This window comes from Myripristis murdjan, chromosome 11 (genome assembly GCF_902150065.1).
Source record: "Myripristis murdjan chromosome 11, fMyrMur1.1, whole genome shotgun sequence".
Classification (NCBI taxonomy): Eukaryota; Metazoa; Chordata; class Actinopteri; order Holocentriformes; family Holocentridae; genus Myripristis; species Myripristis murdjan.
In genome coordinates, this window is record NC_043990.1 from 23,842,611 (window position 1) to 23,865,951 (window position 23,341).

A 23,341-nucleotide genomic window follows, 5' to 3' on the forward strand; every position below is an offset into this window, starting at 1 on the left:
GAATAAATGTACACACACACACACTGTGGCATGTCAGCACACACACTCTTATAGTATGCACTGAACTCCTCACTCACGATACATTGCTACACTGTAGTGTTGAAACATGGGATGCGACAACGCCTCGGTGACAATACCGATATCCTGGAGATAACCGTGTGCCTGTGTATGTTAATGTGTGGGATTCTGTGTATCCCTATGGGAATGCAGTGGTCACCGTGGAATCATTCCATTGTGCACAACTACAGCGCACGTATGTGAGTGTGTATGCGTGGAGAGAGTGTGTGTCCTCAGACTCACCTGGCGGCACGGCCGGAGCCAGCTGTCGTGGCGATGTAGCCTCAACTGGGGTTGCGGTGCTCTGACACCTGATGTCCCTCATCCCTCCTCCCTCTTTCTCCTGCTCTCTGCTGTAGTATAGGATCAGTAGCTACACCCTAGCACTGACAGAAGAGGGGGAGACAGAGAGGAGGGGTCTTATTCAGCCTGGCAGATCATACCACCCACCACCCTGCGATGAGGGGGTGCCGGGGGAGGGGGGGCAGTCAGGAGGGAAAGCTGCGCTACGGCTCCAGTGCCTCTGAACCACCCCGCTGTCTGCGCCGACTTGGTCTCTCCCAGCTCTGGCCCCCCTGATTGGAGGACACGCTTCCTCCTTCATCAAAATGTAAAATTCCAAGACAGAGAGAGAGTAGAGAAGCATGTGTGTGTGTGTGTGTGTGTGTGAGAGAGAGAGAGAGACGGAGAGAAAGAGAGAGTGTGTATGTGTATGTGTGTGCGTCTGAAAGACAGACAATACACGGGGAAAACGTGTGTGTTTGAGAGATGCCTGTCATGGAGACTAGTATGTCTGTGTGCATGTGTTAGTGTTTGTGCATCTGTGTGTGTGTGTGTGTGTGTGTGTACTGAGCAATTGCCTGAGCGTTCATGTAAACGTGTGTTTGCGCCTTTGTGTCAGGGAGACGATATACAGGATGCCATTGTCTGTGTGGGCGTGTGATTGAGGGAGAGGTAGTCGAGGGAGAGACACAAGACAAAGAGAGTTAGAGATAGACAGGAAGAGAGAGAGAGAGAGAGAGAGAGAGAGAGAGAGATGGAGGGGGGAGCAGTGTGTAACAGTATGGCCTGAGAGCTGTCATCATTAGTCTCTCTGCAGTGGCTGCTGTTTGGCTGCAAAGGGGCTTGTCAGTCAGTTTCTGTCAAAACATGTCACACCAAGCATGCGCACACGTACACACACACACACACACACACACACGCCCACACACACGTACACACACACACACACACACCATAATCCCGGAGGAGAATATGTCAAGCTGAGACCGATTGCACTGACAGGCTGATCCAAACACACTCCAACCTTTCACCCCGCGCTCATCCTCCGCTCACCAAGGTGGTCACATGCAGGATCAGCCTCCCTCATTTGGCCGTTTGGCCGCGGCAACCGCAGATCCAGAGCCATGCAGAAATCTCAAGAAAAGGGCACAAAGGGGGAAGGCAAGTTGGGAAAGAGAAAGATAGAAAAAAGGGAGGGAGAGTGGCAGGAGGCAGATGGCAGCGAGCGCTCTCTCTCTCTCTCTCTCTCTCACACACACACACACACACACACCCCTGTGTCTCCAGAGAACTAACCAGGGAAATACTGCTGACTCACTGTGCTTGTGGCAGGCCATAAACACACACACACACACACACACACACAGATCCACTTCTACTTCTAGGATATTTACACAAAACTACTGAAAGTGAAGGATGACGGGGTGATGGAGGCAAAAAAAAAAAAAAATCCCCCTAAACAAAACAGAAAAGGATCCTGCGTTTTGTTCGGAGCCAATCGATCCCCTGTAGTTCACTGCAGAGGGGAATTTTATCCTCACACATAAAACAGACCTTCCCCTTTTTCCTGGCTTTTCTCTCTCTCTCCTGCTGCTGATTTAATTACCTTCTATATTTATCAGAGCTCAAGATGCTATTTTGGTTCCGAGACTCTTGTCACTGATATCGGGAGGCTACATTATTCAGAGTGAGAGCACTGGGGGCCGTCAGACACAGAACAGGAGCACTGCTGTTAACCCTATGGAGATGAACCGGCGACGCTGCACATTAAACATCACACTTACAATATGGCCACATCTCACTTTGCTCCATCACTGAAAGTGTCAATGAAGCAGAATAATCAGGGTAATGTGATTGGGTGTGTGTATATTGTGTAATAACACTCCTCCACACGGCGTGAAGCTCACATACACTGTGTTATTTGTGCATAGTGTGTAGATGGTGTTAGGTGTGGTCCATCTTTCTTGTGTTTCAATTTTCTGACTGCTCCAGCTCCAGTCTCAGTTCCACAGTATCAGGAAGAGTGCAGAGGACTATTTTAGGGAGCACACACACATACCAAAGTCACACACACAAACAGGTAGGCAGGTAGACAGAAGTGCACAGGTGCACGCTCAGACATGTGGGCACGTACGTTGCATGCCCGTGCACAAGCGCACACACTCACACAGACCCACACTCACACACACAGAGCCGGTATAGATCGGTGTCCTCCATATTTGGTTGTGATTTATGATTGCTCTTCAGTAGAGGCCACAGTCATCTGGGAGATGATGGCCATATTGATCTGATAAACAGTTTCATTTACTGCCAAAGCCAGCCATTCATACTCACACACAACTGTGGCGTGTACACAGCCACTTTTCACACTCACACACACCCGCACACAAAGACACACAGCAAAGACATAGACTCACAGCAGGAATAACCCAGCTTTCTGCTTCATCAATTCCCCACCTCCTCCACGTCTGCTATTCTGTTCCTCTGCTCTCTCTCTTCTCTTCCCCCCAGGCCACCTCACCCTCTCCTCTGCTCTCCACTCATATTAACCCGTTCCTTTTCCTCCCTTCTTCTGTCTCTCCATGTCTTCTTGCAACCACCTATTTCCCTTCTGATTTCCTCCCCGAGGAATCCTATTTGTTTCTCTACTCTGTTCCATATGGCTCCATGTTAAAGTTAGACCGAGTTTTTAGTTTACGATGAATCAACTACAAAATTCTCATAATATGATACCACAGGATTGTAAATCTCATATTACAGAAGCTGTTGTGATCTGATACCATAAAGACATTTACATGTGTAACTGATGCACTTGCAGTGTAGCAAGATAGTGATCCATGACTTTAGTCATGGAGCCGGCTATGAAGACAGTGAAGCAAAATTATGCTCTGTAATGCTACGCACTGGAACGCCAGCGGAGCAGGATAGTGTTCCAGGAAGGTGCCCACAGAGGCAATGTGGCAAAATAATGATCCGTCATCCCTAGATGTCATCAAGCCAGGATCATCATTTAAAGATCTAATGTATCCCAGAGTTTGCCCACCACTGAATAGGGGACAGTGGGTCACCCTGTCTTAATGAGCTGCTAACCTTAATGGGCCTTCATTAGTGTGAGTTTTAGTAGATAGGATTTGAAACTCCTTTCCTTCCGCCAGCAGCAAAACTGGGAACAGCAAAAGGTGGAATCGCTGAATATTTGGCAGGAAAATGGTCAAATGTACAGATATGAAATATCATCAAGAAATATTGGCTCTTGTCAGCTTCAATTCCCCCCAAAATTTGAATCTTTCTTCAAGACACAAATCGCTTAAACCCTCTTTATGTATGTGTGTGTGTGTGTGTGTGTGTGTGCGTGTGTGAGAGCCAGTTATGAGTAAATAGATAATGCTAGGGGAGTGGGAAGGGGAAAAACACAACCCAACACACACACACACACACACACACACACACACACACACACACTAGAAGCAGGCTTTCAGTTTCTAAATCAATCCCACATCCGTAGCTAATGCAGCGCTGGGCCCTCTTCAGGAAGCATTAGGCCTATTAGTCAAAGTGCGTACGCATTCCTACGTTTGTGTGTGTGTGTCTGTGTATGTGTGTGTGTGTGTGTGTGAGACCGTCTGAGTGTATGTGTAGAAGCCGCACACTCAGCAGTAGCCGATCCCAGTGGATCCTGTGGGGTCAGCAGGTGCAATAGGGAATGAGGGACCATCTTATTTTGTGTGTGTGTATGTGTGTGTGTGTGTAAGTGTGTGTGTGTGTGTGTGTGTGTCCATTCCTCCCTTCGATATCCTCTGGGCTCTTTATCGCTCTAAAATTATCTTCCATTTACTGGAAGACACTGGACAGGGAGGGAGAGAGAAAGAGAGAGAGACAGAAAGACAAATAGATGTTCATCAGTTTGTGTGTTGTTCTGGATTGCTTATAGGTGCACAAATGAGAGGCAAATGGACATCTTGCTTTCTGAAATTCTCTAATTTTATGGGTGTGGCTAAGTAGAACAGAGTCGGATCATCAGATAGGAGGGGCGAAGTGACTGCAAGGCTTAGCATGACAAAAAATATTTTGGGAACAACAATCACAGTTCTGGTAATGAAACTGAGGAAACCCTCCTTTAAGGATTAATACCAGTGATTCTACATGTTAAGTCCAATAACTATAAAATGTGTCAACTTCACATTTCCGCTAACCTTTTCCAAAAGCAAGCACTCGTATTTTTGAACTGCCATATCATTTTTCCTCCCTTGTATCCAGCCGTTGGTTTCCATTCTTTCCCCTATGAAATGAAAATGAACTTTTAGAGACTTCAAACTTTCCTCACACCAGTATTCCATCACCATATTAAAGTTGTCCACATTCGTTTCCCTAAAAGCAGCAGCTCTGTTGTGTTTTGATGACTTGAAATTGGGCAGAGTGAAACGGTCTCTCCACTTTACAGACAATTATCAGCTCTGTGGTTTATGAATGGTGACGCCTTTGTTAGCCACAGAAGCAGAACATTATTAGAAGGGTGTTTCAACCAAAAATTCTAATTGAGGTATTGGATTATATGTTGTGAAATCTTTAGTACCAGTGCATGATAGTTTGTTGCAATGTAAAATATGGGTTAACTGTAGTAAACAGATCAAACATTCAAAATCACTGGTATGGTCCTTGATCCTTACTTAATCCTGACCCCTCCACTGATCAAAGTGCCCTCAGCAGACATTTTACCTAACAAAAGGAGCAATTTCAGTGTATTATAATAAAATGTTGAGTTAGGGCATACAGTCTGGGCCTGATTGATAAATTGGACCAATATTGGCTTATTAATAAAAATTTGATATCGGCTGGTTAGTGTCGCCCACCTCTGATAAAGAAGAGGTTTCTCCCTTTTTTAACTCATCTGCTTCAAAAGCCTCAGACTTAGTCTCCAAAATCTGCAGTTAAACCTGCCTCACCCTGCCTTAAGGAGGTGAAACAATTTCATTGGTTTGTTTCAAAGGATTTTACACCCTGCCAAGAATATAATTCTGAATACTTGTAATTTTGTGGAGTTCTTTGGCATGAAAACTGTGAAATTTAAAAATACTGAACACTGGCACAAAATACAACCAGCTTCAATCCAAAGATTCTGGTGTCAGCTGTCAAAAACTCACACTGGTTGAACCCTACAGTGTATTTCTTTATATCCTTCCACCACAACCTAGTACCTTCTAGGGGTGGGAACGTGTACAAAACATTCTAAATGTGTACACGTGTACATGTAAAATCCATCGTCCTCAAGAATCGACACAGGCTGCATGTCGAGGGCGTCCATTTCTGCAATTAAGTTGTTAATTGCTTCGCTTCGTGGCTTGTCACATTTTCTGGATATGAATCCTTCATGCTAGCTTGCTGTTGTCGTCCTCCACTCGCACCTGCACTGACGCCAGGCTCTGTCCCTAGGCTATTCAGGTGTTTCCACTGCAGGTGGTTTACCATTGAGCCTGTGCTGCTACCCTTAAAGGCTAATTCAGCGTGACACAGTGTACACTTGACAGTGTTTCCACTTACGTTTCTTTCAATCAACTGTTGAACAGTGCTTCTCTTTTTGGTGGATGCCATCGTGCTAGTGCGTGAACTTAAAGTCATGTGATGAAAAAACAACGTGTACGCGGTTAGTGTTTTTTCTAAACCTTTATGATTGGCTAACCGTGTACACGTTTACACGTGTACAAGTCTCACCCCTTGTACGTTCCACCCCTGCCTTGTTGCAACGTCGTTCTCCACCACCATTTCCCTTTGTCTCCTTCCCTCACATAGCCTCATGCTCCCCCTCCTCGTGTTGCATTGGCCCTGGAGGATTTTCAAATCCAGGGGTGGGTCAGGTCTCTACAAATCAATATCACCCATCCATTTGTGGGTGCAGCTCATGCATGATCATATGAACATGTACTCAAACATGCATAAAAATCTGGTACATCTATACATATATACATATATATGACACAACAGACAGAAGTAGCTAGACTCAGAATTCAGTTGTTAATTTCCAGATCAGCTGAGTTTGCTTTGGCTCAGGTGGACATGAGAGAAAATATCAGCAACACCAATATCGATAAATACAATAGCAGCTACTAATGTCGGCAATAAATACACAGATCGGTGAGACAAGGCCAGCTAATACACCCGTAGTGGTGCAGTGGATAGAAATGGAGGCAGAGGATGGAGAGAGCCAGTGGGAACGTGAGGAGGAGAGGAAGGAGGAAACTAACGGAGAAAGCGAGACAGTGAGACTGGCCATTATAAATCATATCCGCTGTTGGCGCCGACCATGTATCCTAGCAACCAGACAGCCCCCCACCCCCCCATCCCCTGCCTTCCCTCTCTCTGTCTTCCTCTAACAGCCTGGTCACTCTTGTTTCCCATACTGCATTGGGCCATGCCCCAAAAACCCACTACAGTGTGTGGTTTGTGCTTACAGCGAGCCGACTGATCCAGAGTGGGTTTGTATTAACCTTGTGGTAATCAGACCTAATAGGAGCTGATCCTAGAGCCGTGCACTGTGAACAGATAATGGATATACTGTAGTCTGTGGTCTCCCACACACACACACACACACAAGCACACACACATACACAAATAGTGAAAAACGTTTTACAGCCAAGAAAGATGTCTGTAAAATGGTCCCAGGTTCAATCTGACTTCACCTACGTGGACACTGAAATGTACCAGCATGTATCAATATTTTACAGCTAAGACAAGAACAGTGCTTGCAAAATTTTAGCCACATCACTTCGTCTGATAAATTCAGATTATGAGTGACAACGCTACACAATATGAGTAAAGATCTGAGAGCGCCTTCGGGACACGGAGGATGAAAAATGGAGATCCCTGCGGCTTTGTTTCTCGTGCGTTTGTTCTTTACTGAACGAGCGATATTGCAAAGCCTCTAAATGGCGGTTCAACACAGACAACACAAGTAAGTGAGCAGCAGTATATTTATGGTGGCACCTGCAGAAATTCCTCCAGGGCATATGGCAAGACTTCTATCATGACATTACAGGAGAAACAGTGTGAAGAGCAACACTGCTGAAAGTGAAACACAGTCATGTCTGTGGATTTGTGTGGATTACATTCTAGCTACAGATTATTATCATCCAGGCTTATGATTTTGCTATGGCACGTGAATTGTTGGTCAATGTGATCTGTTTTTGCGGAGAGACCACAGGCCTTATTCATAATGTTTCCTATGTTTCCTAGCAGATTCAATTCCACTATGCATTAAATCAAAGACAAAGATGAGGGATCAACTGCTATTGATTTTTCAGTGCTGATACCAATACCAATTACTTGTAATCCAAGACACTGACAATTGATATTTAGTGTTGATGTTCATTTGTAGTAAATTTGAAAATTGCAGTGTCAAAATTTACAGAACTAGAACACCAACACAACCTTGCTTTGAATTAACAAACAATTAATTAAAATGCTTATATTAGTTTAAAAAGGCAAAAAAAGTAGTTTTTTATCTTTCTGTGAAACAAAATTAAATACAAATCCAGTGAAAAGGGAAATGAGAATTGTAACCATATTATCAGAAACAGTGCCCCGCCCTCTCGCAGGCAGCATCTGAATGGTTTTCACATCGGCCATCATGTGAATCAAAATTATAATACAGATTATTGACATATTCTTAATATCATCCCCCAGCAATCATCCAGAACCAATAACTGGTCCATCCAATCTGCTGTGCGAGCGAGGTGAAATTGAGAGTTTTTTTGTTTTATTGTGCTGTTTTACGAGGATGTAAGGAATTTAGTTTTCAGTAAAATATCATCTATTCATGTTGATTTCTTTTGGCTGGATAATTACAAAAGAGAAGAGAAGGCAGAATATTTTGTTTAAGACTAAGCTGCGCAATAATCAGTAATTTTGTAATGAAGCTGTCTCAACATTGCAACTGTATTTATAGAGTCTTAAAACCCGTGAGTGTTGGCCACTTAGTGTGCATGACACGAAAGAATCAATCAACCCATGTAGTCATGATGAAAGTTGATGAAAGTTATGTGTAAAGTGTCTGTGCCCTTGAGACAACTCCCAAGGTTGAAAACTGTTAAGAGATGTGAGGAGGGTTTCTCGAAAGCTTTGAATTTTCTACAGCAGAGGCGAATGACATTGAATTAAAAACCACTACAGATTAGATTGTGCAGGGATAATGTTTGTGGTCAGTCTCATTAGAGATCCACTCGATTCTCCCACTCAAGGAAGTAACGCTATTCTGCCATTAACACAATTACTATAATGAAAGCATTCATACTGGTACAATATCTGGCAACAGGGGAAAATGCAACAGTGATTTGGGTCCATTGCAAAGTCATCATCAGCAGAGTAATAACACAATTACAGCTCCTTCATAGCTTCATATAGTAATGCAGTTCATTTCATTTCCACTTGACATGCACATTGTAAGGGCCAACAAAACATAATTTATGGATTTAAGGGATATCCCAGCTGCTTTCACCTGGTGCTGTCAGGGTCACTGATAGGACACACATCCATATCATCAACAATCTACTCTCATTCAATGATCTTGTTTATATAAGCTTGCCAAAACTCGCCAGCAATCATATTAGTGTAACAAAATCTTGAACCATTTCAACACCTTTTGGTTTGTATCATTTCGCCAGAAAGTCTCTATGGGTACCTTCCTAGTAAACCATGCCTCATTATAGACTAAATTGTGTCATTGCAAAATGCCCTGTATCCATTCTGACTGACTAAAACAAGCATGCTGATTTTTTTATTGATCACAACCAATAGCAGTATCTAAAAAGGTATCATGCTTAGTGACAGGGTCGAGCACACCCCATCACTAAAATGCACTTTATAATGGAACATAATGTAAACCTATCGCAGTGTTTCCTCTGTATTCATTTAGCAGTGGTGCACCACCACAGCAAGAAATTTATCTAAAACTGAAATAAGTATAATGTGAATACTTTGGAATACACTGATAATGGTATGATTAAAAAAAAATTAAGAGTAGAACCTCAACTTGAGACATAACTTATACTCATTCAGGGTGATAATGTAAGGATGATGCGGTGCTTACAAATGCATTGATGCGCATGTTGTTGAACAGATGATTATTACAAATAGGGCTGATGGCCGATAATGTTATATCTCCCTGTTATACTGTTACTAAATCTGATCTGTACGTTTGTTTAGAGAACACAATACAGAGCGTGACATAAAACACAACCACAAAATCTAAGTAGACAATTTTTTGTGTGTGTATGTGTGTGTGTGTGTGTGTGTGTGAACTCAATTTAGCCACAGTTAGCATAATATGCAAACAGCCTTGAGAGTCAGCAGTATCCTGCCAATACAATGGTGCAGCATAGTAACAAAAGTAAAGTCTATCAGCTTGTATTTAACTAAAACATTATGGCCCAGATCTAGGCTTTGCGTTTATCAGGCTCTGCTCTGCGCAACTCCACACAGCCTGGTTCTGAATATTGGAAATTAGCTATTAGACGCAGTTAGTAGAGATAGTCTAGTTTCCCAAAGAGCAATAACCCAGATAATACACATTGAATGGAGTTAACTGTGCCTACCTTTAAAGGTAAGCACACTTTTAAAAATTGCTAGAAAAACAGCCAACTTGGCAAATGTTTTCATTCCTTCAGTGTGTCTCAGGTTCCCCCATCTTTCAGTAACAACTCCTACATTCATCCCTTACCTTTATTAACTTTATTTTCCCCACAGGAAACTGTGGGGAAACATACATTAGCCTTGCTCTATCAAAGGCACACCTGAGTTTTTCTGTTTGTGACTGGCTGCTCCTCCTTCATATTTTATGCTACACACCTGTCAATGGGGGAGGCGGAGCTGGTTGAGCTTGACAGTTAATGAGGGTGGGAGGAGCTCCAGCTATGGGGGAGGAGCTTTTTATGGCCTATAAAAATACACTGAGGTGAATAGATGGGGCAACAACAAACCAAACTGGAAATGAACAGACTAGAAATTAATCTCTCCACCCTATCTTTGACCTACTGAGAAGATTGGTTTGGTAGGATAGATTAAAGTGAAAATCTTACACAGACTTTAATTAAGGATCTGGGTCACTGTGTATTCAGCTCCCACACCAGACTCTCCAGTGCAGAGTGATTATCACCAGGTTTATGGGGTTAGTGTTTCCTTTCAAGGATAAAATTAAGTAAAAATTCAACACCGAATTGGAACAAAGAATGATTAGTGGAAGTTGGCTGTGAAATTTTAAATCAGTCTGCGACTCAGATATAATCACCACTTCTGCTTTGAATTTCCAAAGTAAAGAGACGCTCAGCTAGTTTTGATTTTTAGTTCAAGGCCAGATGGCAATTCAGTGTGTTATGTGTGGGGGGTTGATAGTTCCAGTCTTCCACATAGGAATCTTTGTTTTTGTTCAACAATTCAGTTGGGCTTTATTTCTGAATATAAAACAGTGTTGCTCTAAGGTGAGTCAGTAACATGTTTTTCAAGGTACTTAGTCTTACGACATGCTGTCAGAGGGTAAAGGGAACGGTTTTTGGGGCTCAGCTCTTCGATTTGAAATTGCCTGAATCTATGGAGAATCCTGGTGTAATTTAAAGCTGAACTGGGCAAGACTGTGATGTGAAAATGCACCTGCTCTATCAATCTAAATCACGGAGTGGGGCTCCAACAGAGAAGAGGGTCTCATCAAAATTGAAGAGTGTAATTCAAAGCTTTGCCCTAAACAACAGTGAGTGAGCCTGGACTCACCTGTTACCTCTTCACCATCTCCACCTGTCTCTGTCTTTGCAGGTCGGCCAGCTGCTGAGGACAGTCCACCGCCTGGCATGGTGAAAAAAAAGCAACAGATAAAGCAATCAACTGAAAGAAAATACAATAATGAGTAATAAAAAAAAAATCATGACCAGTCAAATTAATCACTTACTAATGACATTATTTTTGAAAAGTCTATTTTATTCTCATTTTCATTTATCAATTAAGTCAATATTTTTTTACCAATTTGTTTATTTATTTTTGTTTTTATTTATAATTCATTTTTTTTATGATAGAATTCTTGATTTATTTATGTATGGTTTTATCCATTTATCCATCAATTTGCACTTTGTAAGCCTCACTAGTCACCGACCACATTAACCGATTATTGATTTGACCACTGACTTATTTATCAATTGACTACTGTGTGTCACTAATATGCATTATATCATGGTGAATAATTATTTTCAAAAACAAGTAGTCAACTAGCAACACAAGTTAGCCATCTAATACTGTCTGTGCCTCCATCTGATTTTGGTTGGTGACAACATCCAAGGAACTGTTCCCCACTTGTTTTGTGGATGCGCAACCCTTGGTCATTGTATATGTAATCAATAGAAAATTAATAAATTGGGTATGTACTGAGGAGTAAAGAAAATGAGTTCTTCTATTAACTAATGTCTGCAAGAAAACCCAGGTAGTCAATAGACCACAAAATGACAATAAGCTACACATCAGCCATGTTAGCTAACAGTCTGAGAAGCAGAGGATTACTGACTGCCTCAGTCGTCATTTTTCAATGGCAAACTGCCTCGTCATGGATTATTTGACATTGACATTTGACAGTGACCCCCTAAATAAATACGATGGGGCCAATTTGACCCCCTCTAAATGAATCCTGGATTAAACACTGGATAACTGATCGTCTTCTTTTACTTTCTCACCACCAAAGCAAAAAGAAAAATATCTGACACAGGTAAAGGACATCCACAGACACACAGTGAAACCAACACTATGATTTCAGATTGTTGTAGGGAGCCAGTGTGCTGTCAGGGAAAACAAATCCAAATCTGTTTTGTTCCTGCAGACAATAACAGTCAGCTATAACATGTCAAAAAAGTGTGGTGCTTACTCTACATAAGAGATGACCAGCATTGCTAAAAATGGGATATTCTACAGAAAAATTCCAGTCTTATTGTATTGAGACAGTTCAAATCATTTTGAAAAATATTATGTCAGTGGTGGTGTGTTTTTTTTCCTTACAGTCTCAGACTTAAAATCGAATTGCATTACTCTCCCTTTTTATTCTTAGACACATGACAGGTTCAAAAACTCAGATCGTTTGAAGAGAGAGCTATCTCGGTCATTCACAAACTTATTCACCAGGGAGAGGTTCTAGTTTTCAGAAATACCAAGAACTAAAATGTCAACATCTTGTCATGTGAGGGGATTGTGTAGGCAACCAAACCTTTAGTTTACTGATGTCACTGTACATGATTTGAATCTTCATACGTTACTTCAAAGGTTACTTCTTGCTGCTAATTAGGACTCTTAATGTGTGAATTTGCCTAGAGTTACTATAAAGTACTTTATAGTAATGACAGAAAATGGTGTCATGAACAAAATCTAAGTGGAAAAACAATAACACTTTGGGTCTGAAACTCCAATATTTTATGCACCCTAAAACATCAAGCAGATTCTTCTATGAGAGTGACAGAGAATTGTCAGTGCAGAAAATGTAGACATAATGAGATAAATATTAGAAAACACTGAGATTATGCTGCACGAGCTGTTTGGAGAAATCTGTTGGACATTTAATATTTTTTTGGATCTGTAAAAAGTACAAGACATTTTCATTTTGGGATGATCTATTCCCTTACAGGACCATATCAGTGACTCTGCATGTTTGGCCTTATATCTACAAAATGTGTAAACTTCACATTTCTGCTGATCTTTTCCCAAAGCAAGCAGTCCTGTTTAAAACTGTAATATCATTTTCCTCCCTTTTGTCCAGCCACTGGTTTCCATTCATTCCACTACGATATGAAAATGAACTTTCAGAGACTTCAAACTTTCTTCACACCAGTATTCCATCGCCATAATGAAGTCGTCCACATTAGTTTTCCTAAAAGCAGCAGCACTGTTGTGTTTTGATGACTTGAAACTGGAGTGGGGTGAAACGCTCCCTCCGCCAGAGGAAAATGTTCCCTAGGAAACAGCTGCTTTATAGAGGCAATTATAAGTTATGTGGTTTATGAATGGTGATGACTTTGTTAGCCACAGAAGCAGAACATCATAAGGTGGATGTTTAAACAAAAAAAAAAAAAATGAAAATTGAGGGATTTTGGTTATATGGACTGAAATCTTTAATATGGCCACATGATTTGCAAAATGGTCTGTTGTGATGTATAATGTTGGTAAATTGTAGTAAATGGGCCAAATGCTCAAAATCACTGGTATGGTCTTTTAAGATGCATCTACCATTAGGTGTTCTTTTCAAATGTTATGATCAATGGATCACAGCTGTATTCTGTGCAACATGCAGATGCTGATATTTTCACTGAATCTGTAACATGTTCTTCATGTATTCTGCATGCAGGAACCCCAAGGATGCTACAGGACACTTGTCCCAACTGCAGTTTAGCAATCATGCTAAGTGAGCAGACCTCATATTTCCACACTTTTGTATTTCACTTTATGAACATGGCTTTACTTAATGACCCCTGTTGTTTCTGACTTCAGTTTTATGTCTCTTTTCTTCCTTTGATGTTTCTATGTACAGTATCTTTCAGTGTATTCGCTGCCAGACCACAGAGCACTGCTTTTCAGACCCACATTTTATGAGACACAGAGGCACAGAGAGAATATAACCACTCGTCTAGCAGCATAAGCATTTAGTTGTGAGACACACTGACTGGTGAGACCCAGCAGACTGGCTCCACACTGCAGCTTTATGCCATCTCCTCGCTAAAAGCCCACCCTGTTACTGCTTTCCAGACAGCTACAGTCCTGTGCTGCTGCCTTCCCTCTGTGGACCAGCTACAGCCTCATTGTCTCTTGGCTTATGAAATTCTGAGCACTCAGCAGAGTGAATGGACAGCAGCAGGGAGGGAGAGGACGAGAGGATGCATCTATGAGACAAGGAAATGAAGTGTGTGTGTGTGTGTGTGTGTGTGTGTGTGTGTGTGTGTGTGTATGTGTTGAGTGTGTGTAGCATAGGAGTCAGAGTGGTTTGAATCCATTTGGAACCACTCAGTCAGCCCGTAGTCCAAGAGCCACTAGAAGTGGGTGGTATGAGAGGAAAATTGTGTTTGAGGAATGAAGGATAAAGTGGCCGGTGCGTTTGTTTGTGCGTGTGTGTGCATGTGTCCAACTAGAACACAAGTATGCCACCTTGTGGACCTGGACTGGCAGGGCTGTCTCCTCAGTTGCTCCTTTGCCTGTAGCAGGGGGGAGGAAAAATCACTTGATTAAAGACGACTCAGTTTTGCAACTCACAACTGTGATTTGGATAGTGACTAGGAGGGAGATGCAGCCATGTTGGAGGAACTGACATGTGAGAGAAGCTTTGAAGATTATCAGCCTTATATCTGTGATCTTGGTTGTTTTATAGTTTAATTTGAACACCCTACCACCCTGCAGAAAACAGGCAGTGTGTTTGTCAGGAATAAAGATGTGACAACATTGCAATCTATATTTTTGTTGTCCTCTAACATGGTTACAGGTGAAGCTGCATGATATATCATTTCAGCATTGACACTGCGATGTGCGCATGTGCAACAGTCACATTGCAGGATGCGCAATTCAAGTGAGGCAAATTAACTCTAAAGCCTTTTTGGGTCTTGATACAAAAGGAAAACTTGCAAGGTTTTCGTTTTCCATGACTAATCTATAATAAAAGTCTGTCTGATATAATTTAGTCTGCACTGAATTTGATTGGTTCTCAGTGTGCTCTGGTGACGGAGTGCACTTGATCACTTTATCAAACAACCAAAGCCTCACTAGTCACCGACCACAACCTTTGGTTGTTTATCAAACAACCAAAACAGCACTGACTGTTTTGGTTGTTTGATAAACTGATCCAGTGCATCCCATCACCTGCGCACATTGGGACCTGACAATATTATATTGATATGGTGATGTGAGACTTGATATTGCAAAGTGATGCAAGTTTTTGAACTTACCTGACTGCAGCTGTTCTATTATTTCCCTTTACCCATTTAGTTAGTATACAGGCATTACTGACGATTATTTATCAAAAATAGCATTTTGAAAATATCTAGTGAAAGCGCCAATAGGTATCCAAAATGCAATATCATGTAGCCCCAGTGGCAGGCCCCTCGTAACAGGTGATAACCAGTCTCCAAATATTCCACAACACGTCTTTTATGTCGATTATCTTTCGTCCTGCTCTGAACTTGTAGTAATTGACTGGACCCCAGTTTCCCAGACCTCCAAAAGTAGTGACTGACTCTTTAATCTGACATTGGCTCAACATTAACTACATAAGCAACTCCTGACGAAGGTTTCCCGAGCTTTTCAAGGATAAAACATAACTGTTTCAGATTGTAAATCTATTTGATAATACCCTTTTGAGGTCCAATGAAATTAACAGTAAGAACAAAAGTAAGATAGTAGCGGTCCGAGCTTTTGCTAATGCAGCAGGCACATACTGTACGTTCAAATCCTTTGAGCATATGTGAATTAATTTCCCCTTCAATCTCTGCCCTTATCTTACATTATATTTAGAAAGTTATGCAGATAGGCAAAAGGTTTTATCTCTGTGTGAGCGAGTGTGTGCTTTACTCTCACTTGGCTCGACAATGCACAAGGCAGAGAGTCCTTTTCTGTTCCAAGGGAAAAAAAAAAAAAACAGCACTTTCTAAAATAGCATGTGAAATATTTTTCTATAACCCTTAATCTATTTTCCATGCTGTGCTTTCATTGACACCCAGGCAGCATTGGGGAGGTTACTTTAAGTGTGATTTGTTTCACAATAACACCTTCAAACCAGTGTGATATGCTTCCTCAAACCATGGGAATACTTCTGTAACTCTGCCAGTCTAAAATCAAGCCTAAGGAATATTAATTTAAATCATCATCATGACAATTTAAAGATTGTACATTTAGACACAGTAATGAAAATTTGGTCTCATTTTCACAGTGGAAAGTGATGCTGTCAGTGTTAGGCTATGTCACAATGAAAACTGTTTGATTTTTGTTTCTTAGCCAGCAAGCATATATTACAGTTAGAGGACAATATAGCCTATACTAGCTTTTCTCAAGTGGTTTGACAAGGAAAACAACAAAACTCAGTTTATGGCAATTCTATGCAAGAGTCAATGAAAAAGAATAACTGACAAGTATTGTAGAATATGTTTCAAGATGGATTAGGGTTCAAACACATTATTTGATCACATAGGTTAACATTAAAGTGTAATTCAATGCATTTTATATTTTGTACTTACGCATACTGTTGTAAACAAACTATATTTGTAGCCTACAAGTATATTCTGGCCACACCTAATTTTAAGGTGTACAAATAGTCTATATTTGTGACACACTGTAACCAGGGGTGCCACCAGGGATTCTGGGCCCCATGAATATATATATATATATATATATATATATATATATATATATATATATATATGTGTGTGTGTGTGTGTGTGTATTTATGTATGTATGTATGTATATATATACATACACACACACACACACACACACACACACACACACACACATATATATATATATATATATATATATTTTTTTTTTTACTCGATGATGGTTCAATAATTTTTTATTAGTTTTTACCTATTTCTTGGGGGCCCTGTCAGGTAAGGGCCCTTGGAACTGTCCTAACTTTTCCCCCATATAAGGCGCCCCTGACTGTAACTATGTTCACAATGTGGGAGTGTGTCCATATACTGGGAAAACCCTTGAGTAGATCTAACAACGTGAAAATGTAAGTTGCAGATGCTGAACTCTGATTGGCTGAGCCACATGAAATCCAATTAAGGCACACCTGAAAGTTAAACTGAACACCTGAGCCAAAATCACCAGTTTAACTGTGAAAATTGAAGTGCAACATGGTGAAAAATGCTACTTTTAGAAGCATTTAACAGGCTAGGGGATTTATATAATTTTGTGTCCTCCCTCCTTACACAATTTTATTATAATAACTCACTGGAGGGCATGCTGTAAAGACGTTACACCAGCAAGCTAGCTAGCTAACTAGTTATTAGCTTCATGCCGGACGCCTCTCCATATTGCCCCAGAATCCCAGTAAAAATGTCCTCCTCGTGGTTTATTGTATAATTTGAAGTAGTATTGAAGTCACTTGGTTGGTACAAGTTGAATTTCATCCCAAACCCCACGGAAAGTATAACAACAAGGTAAACACAACGCTGCCCACCTGTAGAGTTTCCCAGATAGCAACAACTTGTATCTGCCACTCACTCTGCTGCCTTCAGGTACAGTTCGAAATAAGCATTGCACGCTCATGAGCTACCTAACCAAGTTGTTCATGCCGAGAATTTCGGTAATTCGGTGGTTCCCGCTCCATCGCTGATAGTGATAAATGTTTCTTTCTAAACTAAAATGAACTTTTAAAAATGAGAATTTTATCATTTATTTGCAATAATACATGTTTAAAAAAAAAAAAATAGAAATAATTTTTCACTCTGAACATGTTTTCCCCCTCTGTTTAAACTTGAACACATCTGAACGTGATAACTCGCTTCTCTAATATCAAACAGTCACCAAAATGCATAGTTCTTCTGCAACAAAGTCCGAGTAAGTCAAATTTACGAGGTGCACATGAATGCCGCATAACACATACACATTGACAGCACTCTCTCACATGGACAGGAGACCCTCACAATACACAATGCGAAGGATGGCGGAGGAAGTGCAGCCCATCAATGAGCAGAGGTGCGTTACCTTCTTCCACAGCCTAATGTTTACCTATAGATTCACCTCCGGGCTGTAGTTAATGCTGTTTGTGTGTCTGTGACCAAATTTACCAAACCGCATTGTTTGTTTACTTTGGCCTACTACTAGACAAACTACTATGACCCTTATATTACAGTAACTTGCTTAACACAAAACGCAGCGTCACCGATGCGTTCACGCTTGTTTGGGGAGCCCGTCACGCTAAAAACCAGTCAGTGGAAAGTTTGATTGGTTATTTGCAAACACCCAAACATGGTAGACTATCCCTTAGCTTTTTTAAACGAATCAGCTGGATCTGCCGGTAAATGATCCACCGAGCAACACGCTGTTTTTACACAACAAACTTTTTAAAAAACTTGGTTCACACTTCGCTACCCACGATCGACTCTGATAGAGGAATAAACGACTCCAAAAGTGGAAACTGTCCTCAAATATCACCCATTGGTGAATGTGATGCAATTAGAAATAGAAAGTGGGTCCTAAAAGTGTTTTTTAAATAATTATGTGATTCTTTACCAGGTGTTTGCGATAAAGAATAAGCACGGTAACATTAAATTGGCGGAATTTCAATGGACTTTGGCGTTTAATTCTCTCCTTACAAGCAAGAACACAATGTATCGAGGCATCGCTCCGCTCTGCTGGCACTGTGCCAGGCTCTCAGGCTTCATAATAGCATTAGGTGGTTGTAAGGAAACAATGGAAAGCGTGCGTACAGGTTTTCTGTGGAAATGTGTTTCGGAGAACTTAGTGTATAGACTGGATCCCAGTAGCGCTGATAACAGAGAGGATGTAGGGTCAAAGTTCATCACCGTACAGGCAATGCATTTATGGCCTGTTTTTGGCACTCTGTCCTATGTGTGTGTGTCTGTCTGCACTGTGTATGTATGGATGTGTGTGTGTGTGTGTCTGTCTGCGGGGGTGCCTGTTTGCTGTCTGAATCACAGCTCCTGGATATTAAGTTGGCTTCCATCTTGGTGCCCCACTTCTCTTTCTCAGCTGAAAGATGCAGAGGAAAAAATGCTCAAGTGTAAGTACGTGTGTGGGGGGGCGGATGAGTCAGAGAGTGAGGAGTAGACTTATTTGTCATCTTACTGATATATTGGGCAGATAAGGGTCTTTTAGCTAAGAATCTGATATGATTTTTCATTCTGTCTCTTTCATCCACCTCTGATATGATGGCCATTTCTGAGCACAGTGATGTCCACCCATCCTGTTACGATCTAAACGCTGTTTCAAAGGGTTCTGTTTTATTTATTTATTCATTTTGGACGCATGATAATATCGCTTTTCATATGAAATAGGTCAGATTTGCCCTGGTTGTAGCTGTATTGTCAGGATTGTCTCAGGGAGAGCATCATCCAAGCCTGTTTAAGTGGGATGAATCTTAGTTCTGTTTGAAAGAAAATGTCATATAAAATTAAATATGGCATGTTTTACATAACCTAAGTTGGAGTAGCTTTCTTATTTTGCTCAGTTTTGAAATGCATTGTATTTTATGACTGCATTTGTCAGTGGGCCATCATGATAAGAGTAGCCATAATAACGTGTTAATCCCACATCAGGAGAGACTTGATATTCTCTGCAATTTGGTGGGGAAAAAAAATGTACATATTATATCGGTATCAGCCAAAAGAGTTTGAAAATATCAGCATATCAGATATCAGCAAAAAGTCCAATATGGTGCATCCCCATTTTTTTTTTTTTTTTTTTTTTTTTTTTGCCATTTTTGGGGGGATTTTCGCATATGAAAATGATTCAGTTTAAAGACATTAATATCAGCACAAACTAGCCGCAGCACCAGCATAAAGTCCCATATTAGTAAGATTCTGGCGTGTGTGCATGTCCTGCATATATCATTTAGGTTGCTCCCTATTCCCCCCTAACACCTGCCTTTGCAGGTGTGAAGTGTCCATTCTCCAGGCAGCACGTCCGCATATCCAGCGGCAACTACCTGTGGACCTTAGCTTTTCCCACTCAGCCCCAGCCCCAGGGGCGGCCCAGGCCCCCTTTGGTTCTGCTGCATGGCTTCGGAGGCGGGGTGGCTCTCTGGGCCCAGAACCTGGACTCCCTCTCCAGCGGCAGGCTGGTCTACGCTGTGGATCTGCTGGGTTTCGGTCGGAGCAGCCGCCCCCAGTTCAGCACTGACCCGGAGGGGGCTGAGGAGCAGTTCCTGGCTGCCCTGGAGGAGTGGAGGGAGAAGGTGGGACTAGAGGAGATGCTGCTGCTGGGACATAACCTCGGAGGATACCTCTCTGCTGCCTATACACTCAAATACCCACACAGGTATGTTGGATCTTAAAGGTGCACTTTTATCTAAAAATATGTCCATTTTCTCAGTCTAAATAACAATTTGTGGCTGTGTGAGGGAAGAGCGTCCCATCCTCTGAAACTGAGAAACCTTGGCCAAAATTCACTCCACTGGACACTGGGAAATCAACTCTATAACACAGGATGTAGTGGATGTAGTCAGATAGTTATCTCTTGCTGCCACAAGGAGCTGCTAAAGTATAAAGTTTCCTAGTTCACCTTTAAATCCTGTAATAAAAACAAGGCCTTAAATGGTGTTGGATAGGGGTATACATACGTAGCATTTGTGGCTTAAATTAAGCTTTTGAGGAAATGTTGTGGCTTCTTGCTGTGTTGCTGTTCTAGTGAGGAACTTGCATTATCACAGAGGTCCACATTCATATAGGAATACAGCTGTTTTCAGTTTCACATTCATTCCAGTTGTGAAACTGTTCTTGTAATTGGCATAAGCAGTTTAAAAAAAGACTTTCCCTTGAAAAACAAAACTTAGAATGACCCTGGTGTGTGTGTGTGTGTGTTTGTAATCTGACACTGGAAAGTCTCCCGACACCCTGTGAAATAGTTGTTCACTGTCTTTTCCTGTCATCGTACAGTTTGTGCGGTGTTTTGAACAAGCCCAGACCCCATAAGCAAGCAAATATGTGCATTTCTAATTCAGATTTAAAAATGATTTAAAGTGTATTTGTATCAGAGACCGTGTGTGTGTGTGTGTGTGTGTGTGTACAGGGTAAAACATCTGCTGCTGGTGGAGCCGTGGGGTTTCCCAGCGCGTCCAGAGAATCCCAACCACAGCACCATCCCTGTGTGGATCAGGGCTATGGGGGCTTTCATGAGCCCCTTTAACCCTCTGGCTGGACTCAGACTGGCTGGGCCTCTTGGTCAGCACACACACACACACACACACACACACACACACACACACACACACACACTCCTTTTCTGCCCTTTATTTTGCTCACATTTAAACTGATTTTCCAGTTTTATTTTCCTTATTAAAGTTAGTGTGGCATTTTCAAACATCACTATGTTTATGTGAAACTGATTGTGATACCTTGGTCGACTCAGTAAATGAGTTGATGGCCAAAAAGAACAAGACCCTATTTCTCTCACGAATAGTTATGTTGTTGATAGTGTTAAAATGAGACCACATTTCCCATAAACCCTGTTGCTTCCTGTTGCAAAGAAGAAGTTGTGGTTTGACCTCCTTCCTGGCATGTATTTTATCATTCACTTTGCTGTAGAGAATAAACGTGTTGGAAGTGATGTTTCTGTCCGCGTTTTCACTCCCTCCACCATCTGCTGTGGTGAGAAACTTTGAAAGCTGGAGCTCAGAGCTGGAAGACCAGCACCCTCTTCCTGTTCTGTGTTATTCCTTTGTTTCCTTGAAGTGTGCCAAAATTTGTGTGATAATGATTTACTGAAGTTAAAATGTCACATGTAGCTGATTCCCATGACACTTGCCAACTCTTGGCTCTTTACTTTTGTCTGCTTTCTCAGGTCCGATGCTGGTTCAGATGATCAGGTCTGATTTCAAACAGAAATACTCCTCTGTGTTTGACGACAACACCGTATCTGACTACATCTACCATCTGAACGCCCAGACGCCCAGGTGAGGGCCGTTTCACACCAACACTCCTAACTTTATCGATCCCTCACACTTCCCGTGCCAGCTGCTGTGTTTCCTCTGTCCTGCTGCAGCGGAGAAACTGCCTTCAAGAACATGACGATTCCATACGGCTGGGCCAAGCGGCCTATGCTGGAGAGGATCGGCCAGATCCGAGCTGACATTCCCATTTCCTTCATCTACGGATCACGCTCCAGCATTGACAGCGACTCCGGATACGCCATCAAGAAAACGAGGCCGGATGTTGAAATCACGGTCAGTTCTTCGTCTCGCTTTTCATCAAAAGACTGAGACTAAATTAGATGGAATTAGATGAAACTTTAATGATCCCCCTGGGGAATCTGGGTTGTTGCAGCAGTGCCAGAGAATAAGATACTGATAGGATTGGGGTGAAGTGGAGGTTAAAGACACAAAAACCCAGTTTACACACCCTTTTATTTACAGAAAGGAGTGTACTCACCTTTTTAGAATGATATTAATCTTGCAACAAAATGTATAAATTAGTGCTTTTCTGGAAGGATGATTGATTTGGTTGATGTTGGCTGTTGTTTGCCTCATGATGACAACTGATCTTTTTATTAACCACCGCATTCCTGGCTATATGAGCGTGTGAATGAACACCAGTAGGGCTACACAGATAAGGAACTCTGGAATCTAAACTATGACGCATTTTATCTCCAAACCGCTGACTTCATTTCTCTTCAACCGTGAAGTGACTTTCTGTTTTCTTTGCCAGGTGATCAGAGGGGCGGGTCATTACGTTTTCGCCGACCAGCCGGACGACTTCAACCAAGCCATCCTCAGGATCCTCGCCAAGACACAGACCCAAAAGAGTGGAGATGAGGGATCGGAAAGCGAAGAGCGAGCCGAAAAAGTGGGGAGCTTGAAGCAGAGCGAGCTGCCTTGTTCAGAAGAGTGACAGAGCACCGGGATTAACTCATCCTACACCAGCAGAATTTAACTGTAAACCTCGTTATTTGCCTTATATTATTATCATCATGCACTCTCTCAAGGGAGGTCCGACGTTCCTCCCATTCTCCAGTCTGACACTCTCTAAGGCTTGACGTCACAGGTCTGATGATGCCACAGGCTTCTGCCCACTTGCTATAATGAGCCTCATCTGAATAAGTTTTGTAAATAAATGTGAGATGCAGTCTGTGTTGCTCCTTTTATTTCTTCTTTCTGTCCCATAGTCTGTTCCTTATGTGGTTAGAATTGTACCATTCAGACTGGCAACTATTTGGAAATATGAACTCTTAGAAATTATTGGGAAACTTTTAACCGTTAAAAAAGGAAAATGGCTCCCAAAAGAATATCCTGTTTTGGGTAGATGTCCAGACAAAGCGCACTGAATGTTCC

General features: G+C 41.8%; 1 protein-coding gene and 1 long non-coding RNA gene across 2 annotated transcripts; one reads left to right on the forward strand and one right to left on the reverse strand.

Moving 5' to 3' along the window:
- Positions 1-308: 308 nt before the first annotated feature.
- Positions 309-14,535, reverse strand: LOC115368443 (uncharacterized). Its single transcript, XR_003929024.1, has 3 exons — positions 14,488-14,535; positions 11,092-11,163; positions 309-443 (listed from the first exon to the last, which is right to left on the reverse strand). It is a non-coding gene; the product is annotated as an uncharacterized LOC115368443 (long non-coding RNA).
- A 3,320-nt stretch (positions 14,536-17,855) lies between these two features.
- On the forward strand, positions 17,856-23,140 carry abhd5b (abhydrolase domain containing 5, lysophosphatidic acid acyltransferase b). Its single transcript, XM_030064573.1, has 8 exons — positions 17,856-17,892; positions 17,968-18,030; positions 18,996-19,078; positions 19,950-20,334; positions 21,085-21,236; positions 21,856-21,967; positions 22,057-22,237; positions 22,719-23,140. Exons 1-8 carry the CDS (start codon positions 17,864-17,866, stop codon positions 22,899-22,901), a joined length of 1,188 nt encoding a protein of 395 aa, XP_029920433.1. The 5' UTR covers positions 17,856-17,863; the 3' UTR covers positions 22,902-23,140.
- The last annotated feature ends 201 nt before the right edge of the window (positions 23,141-23,341 follow it).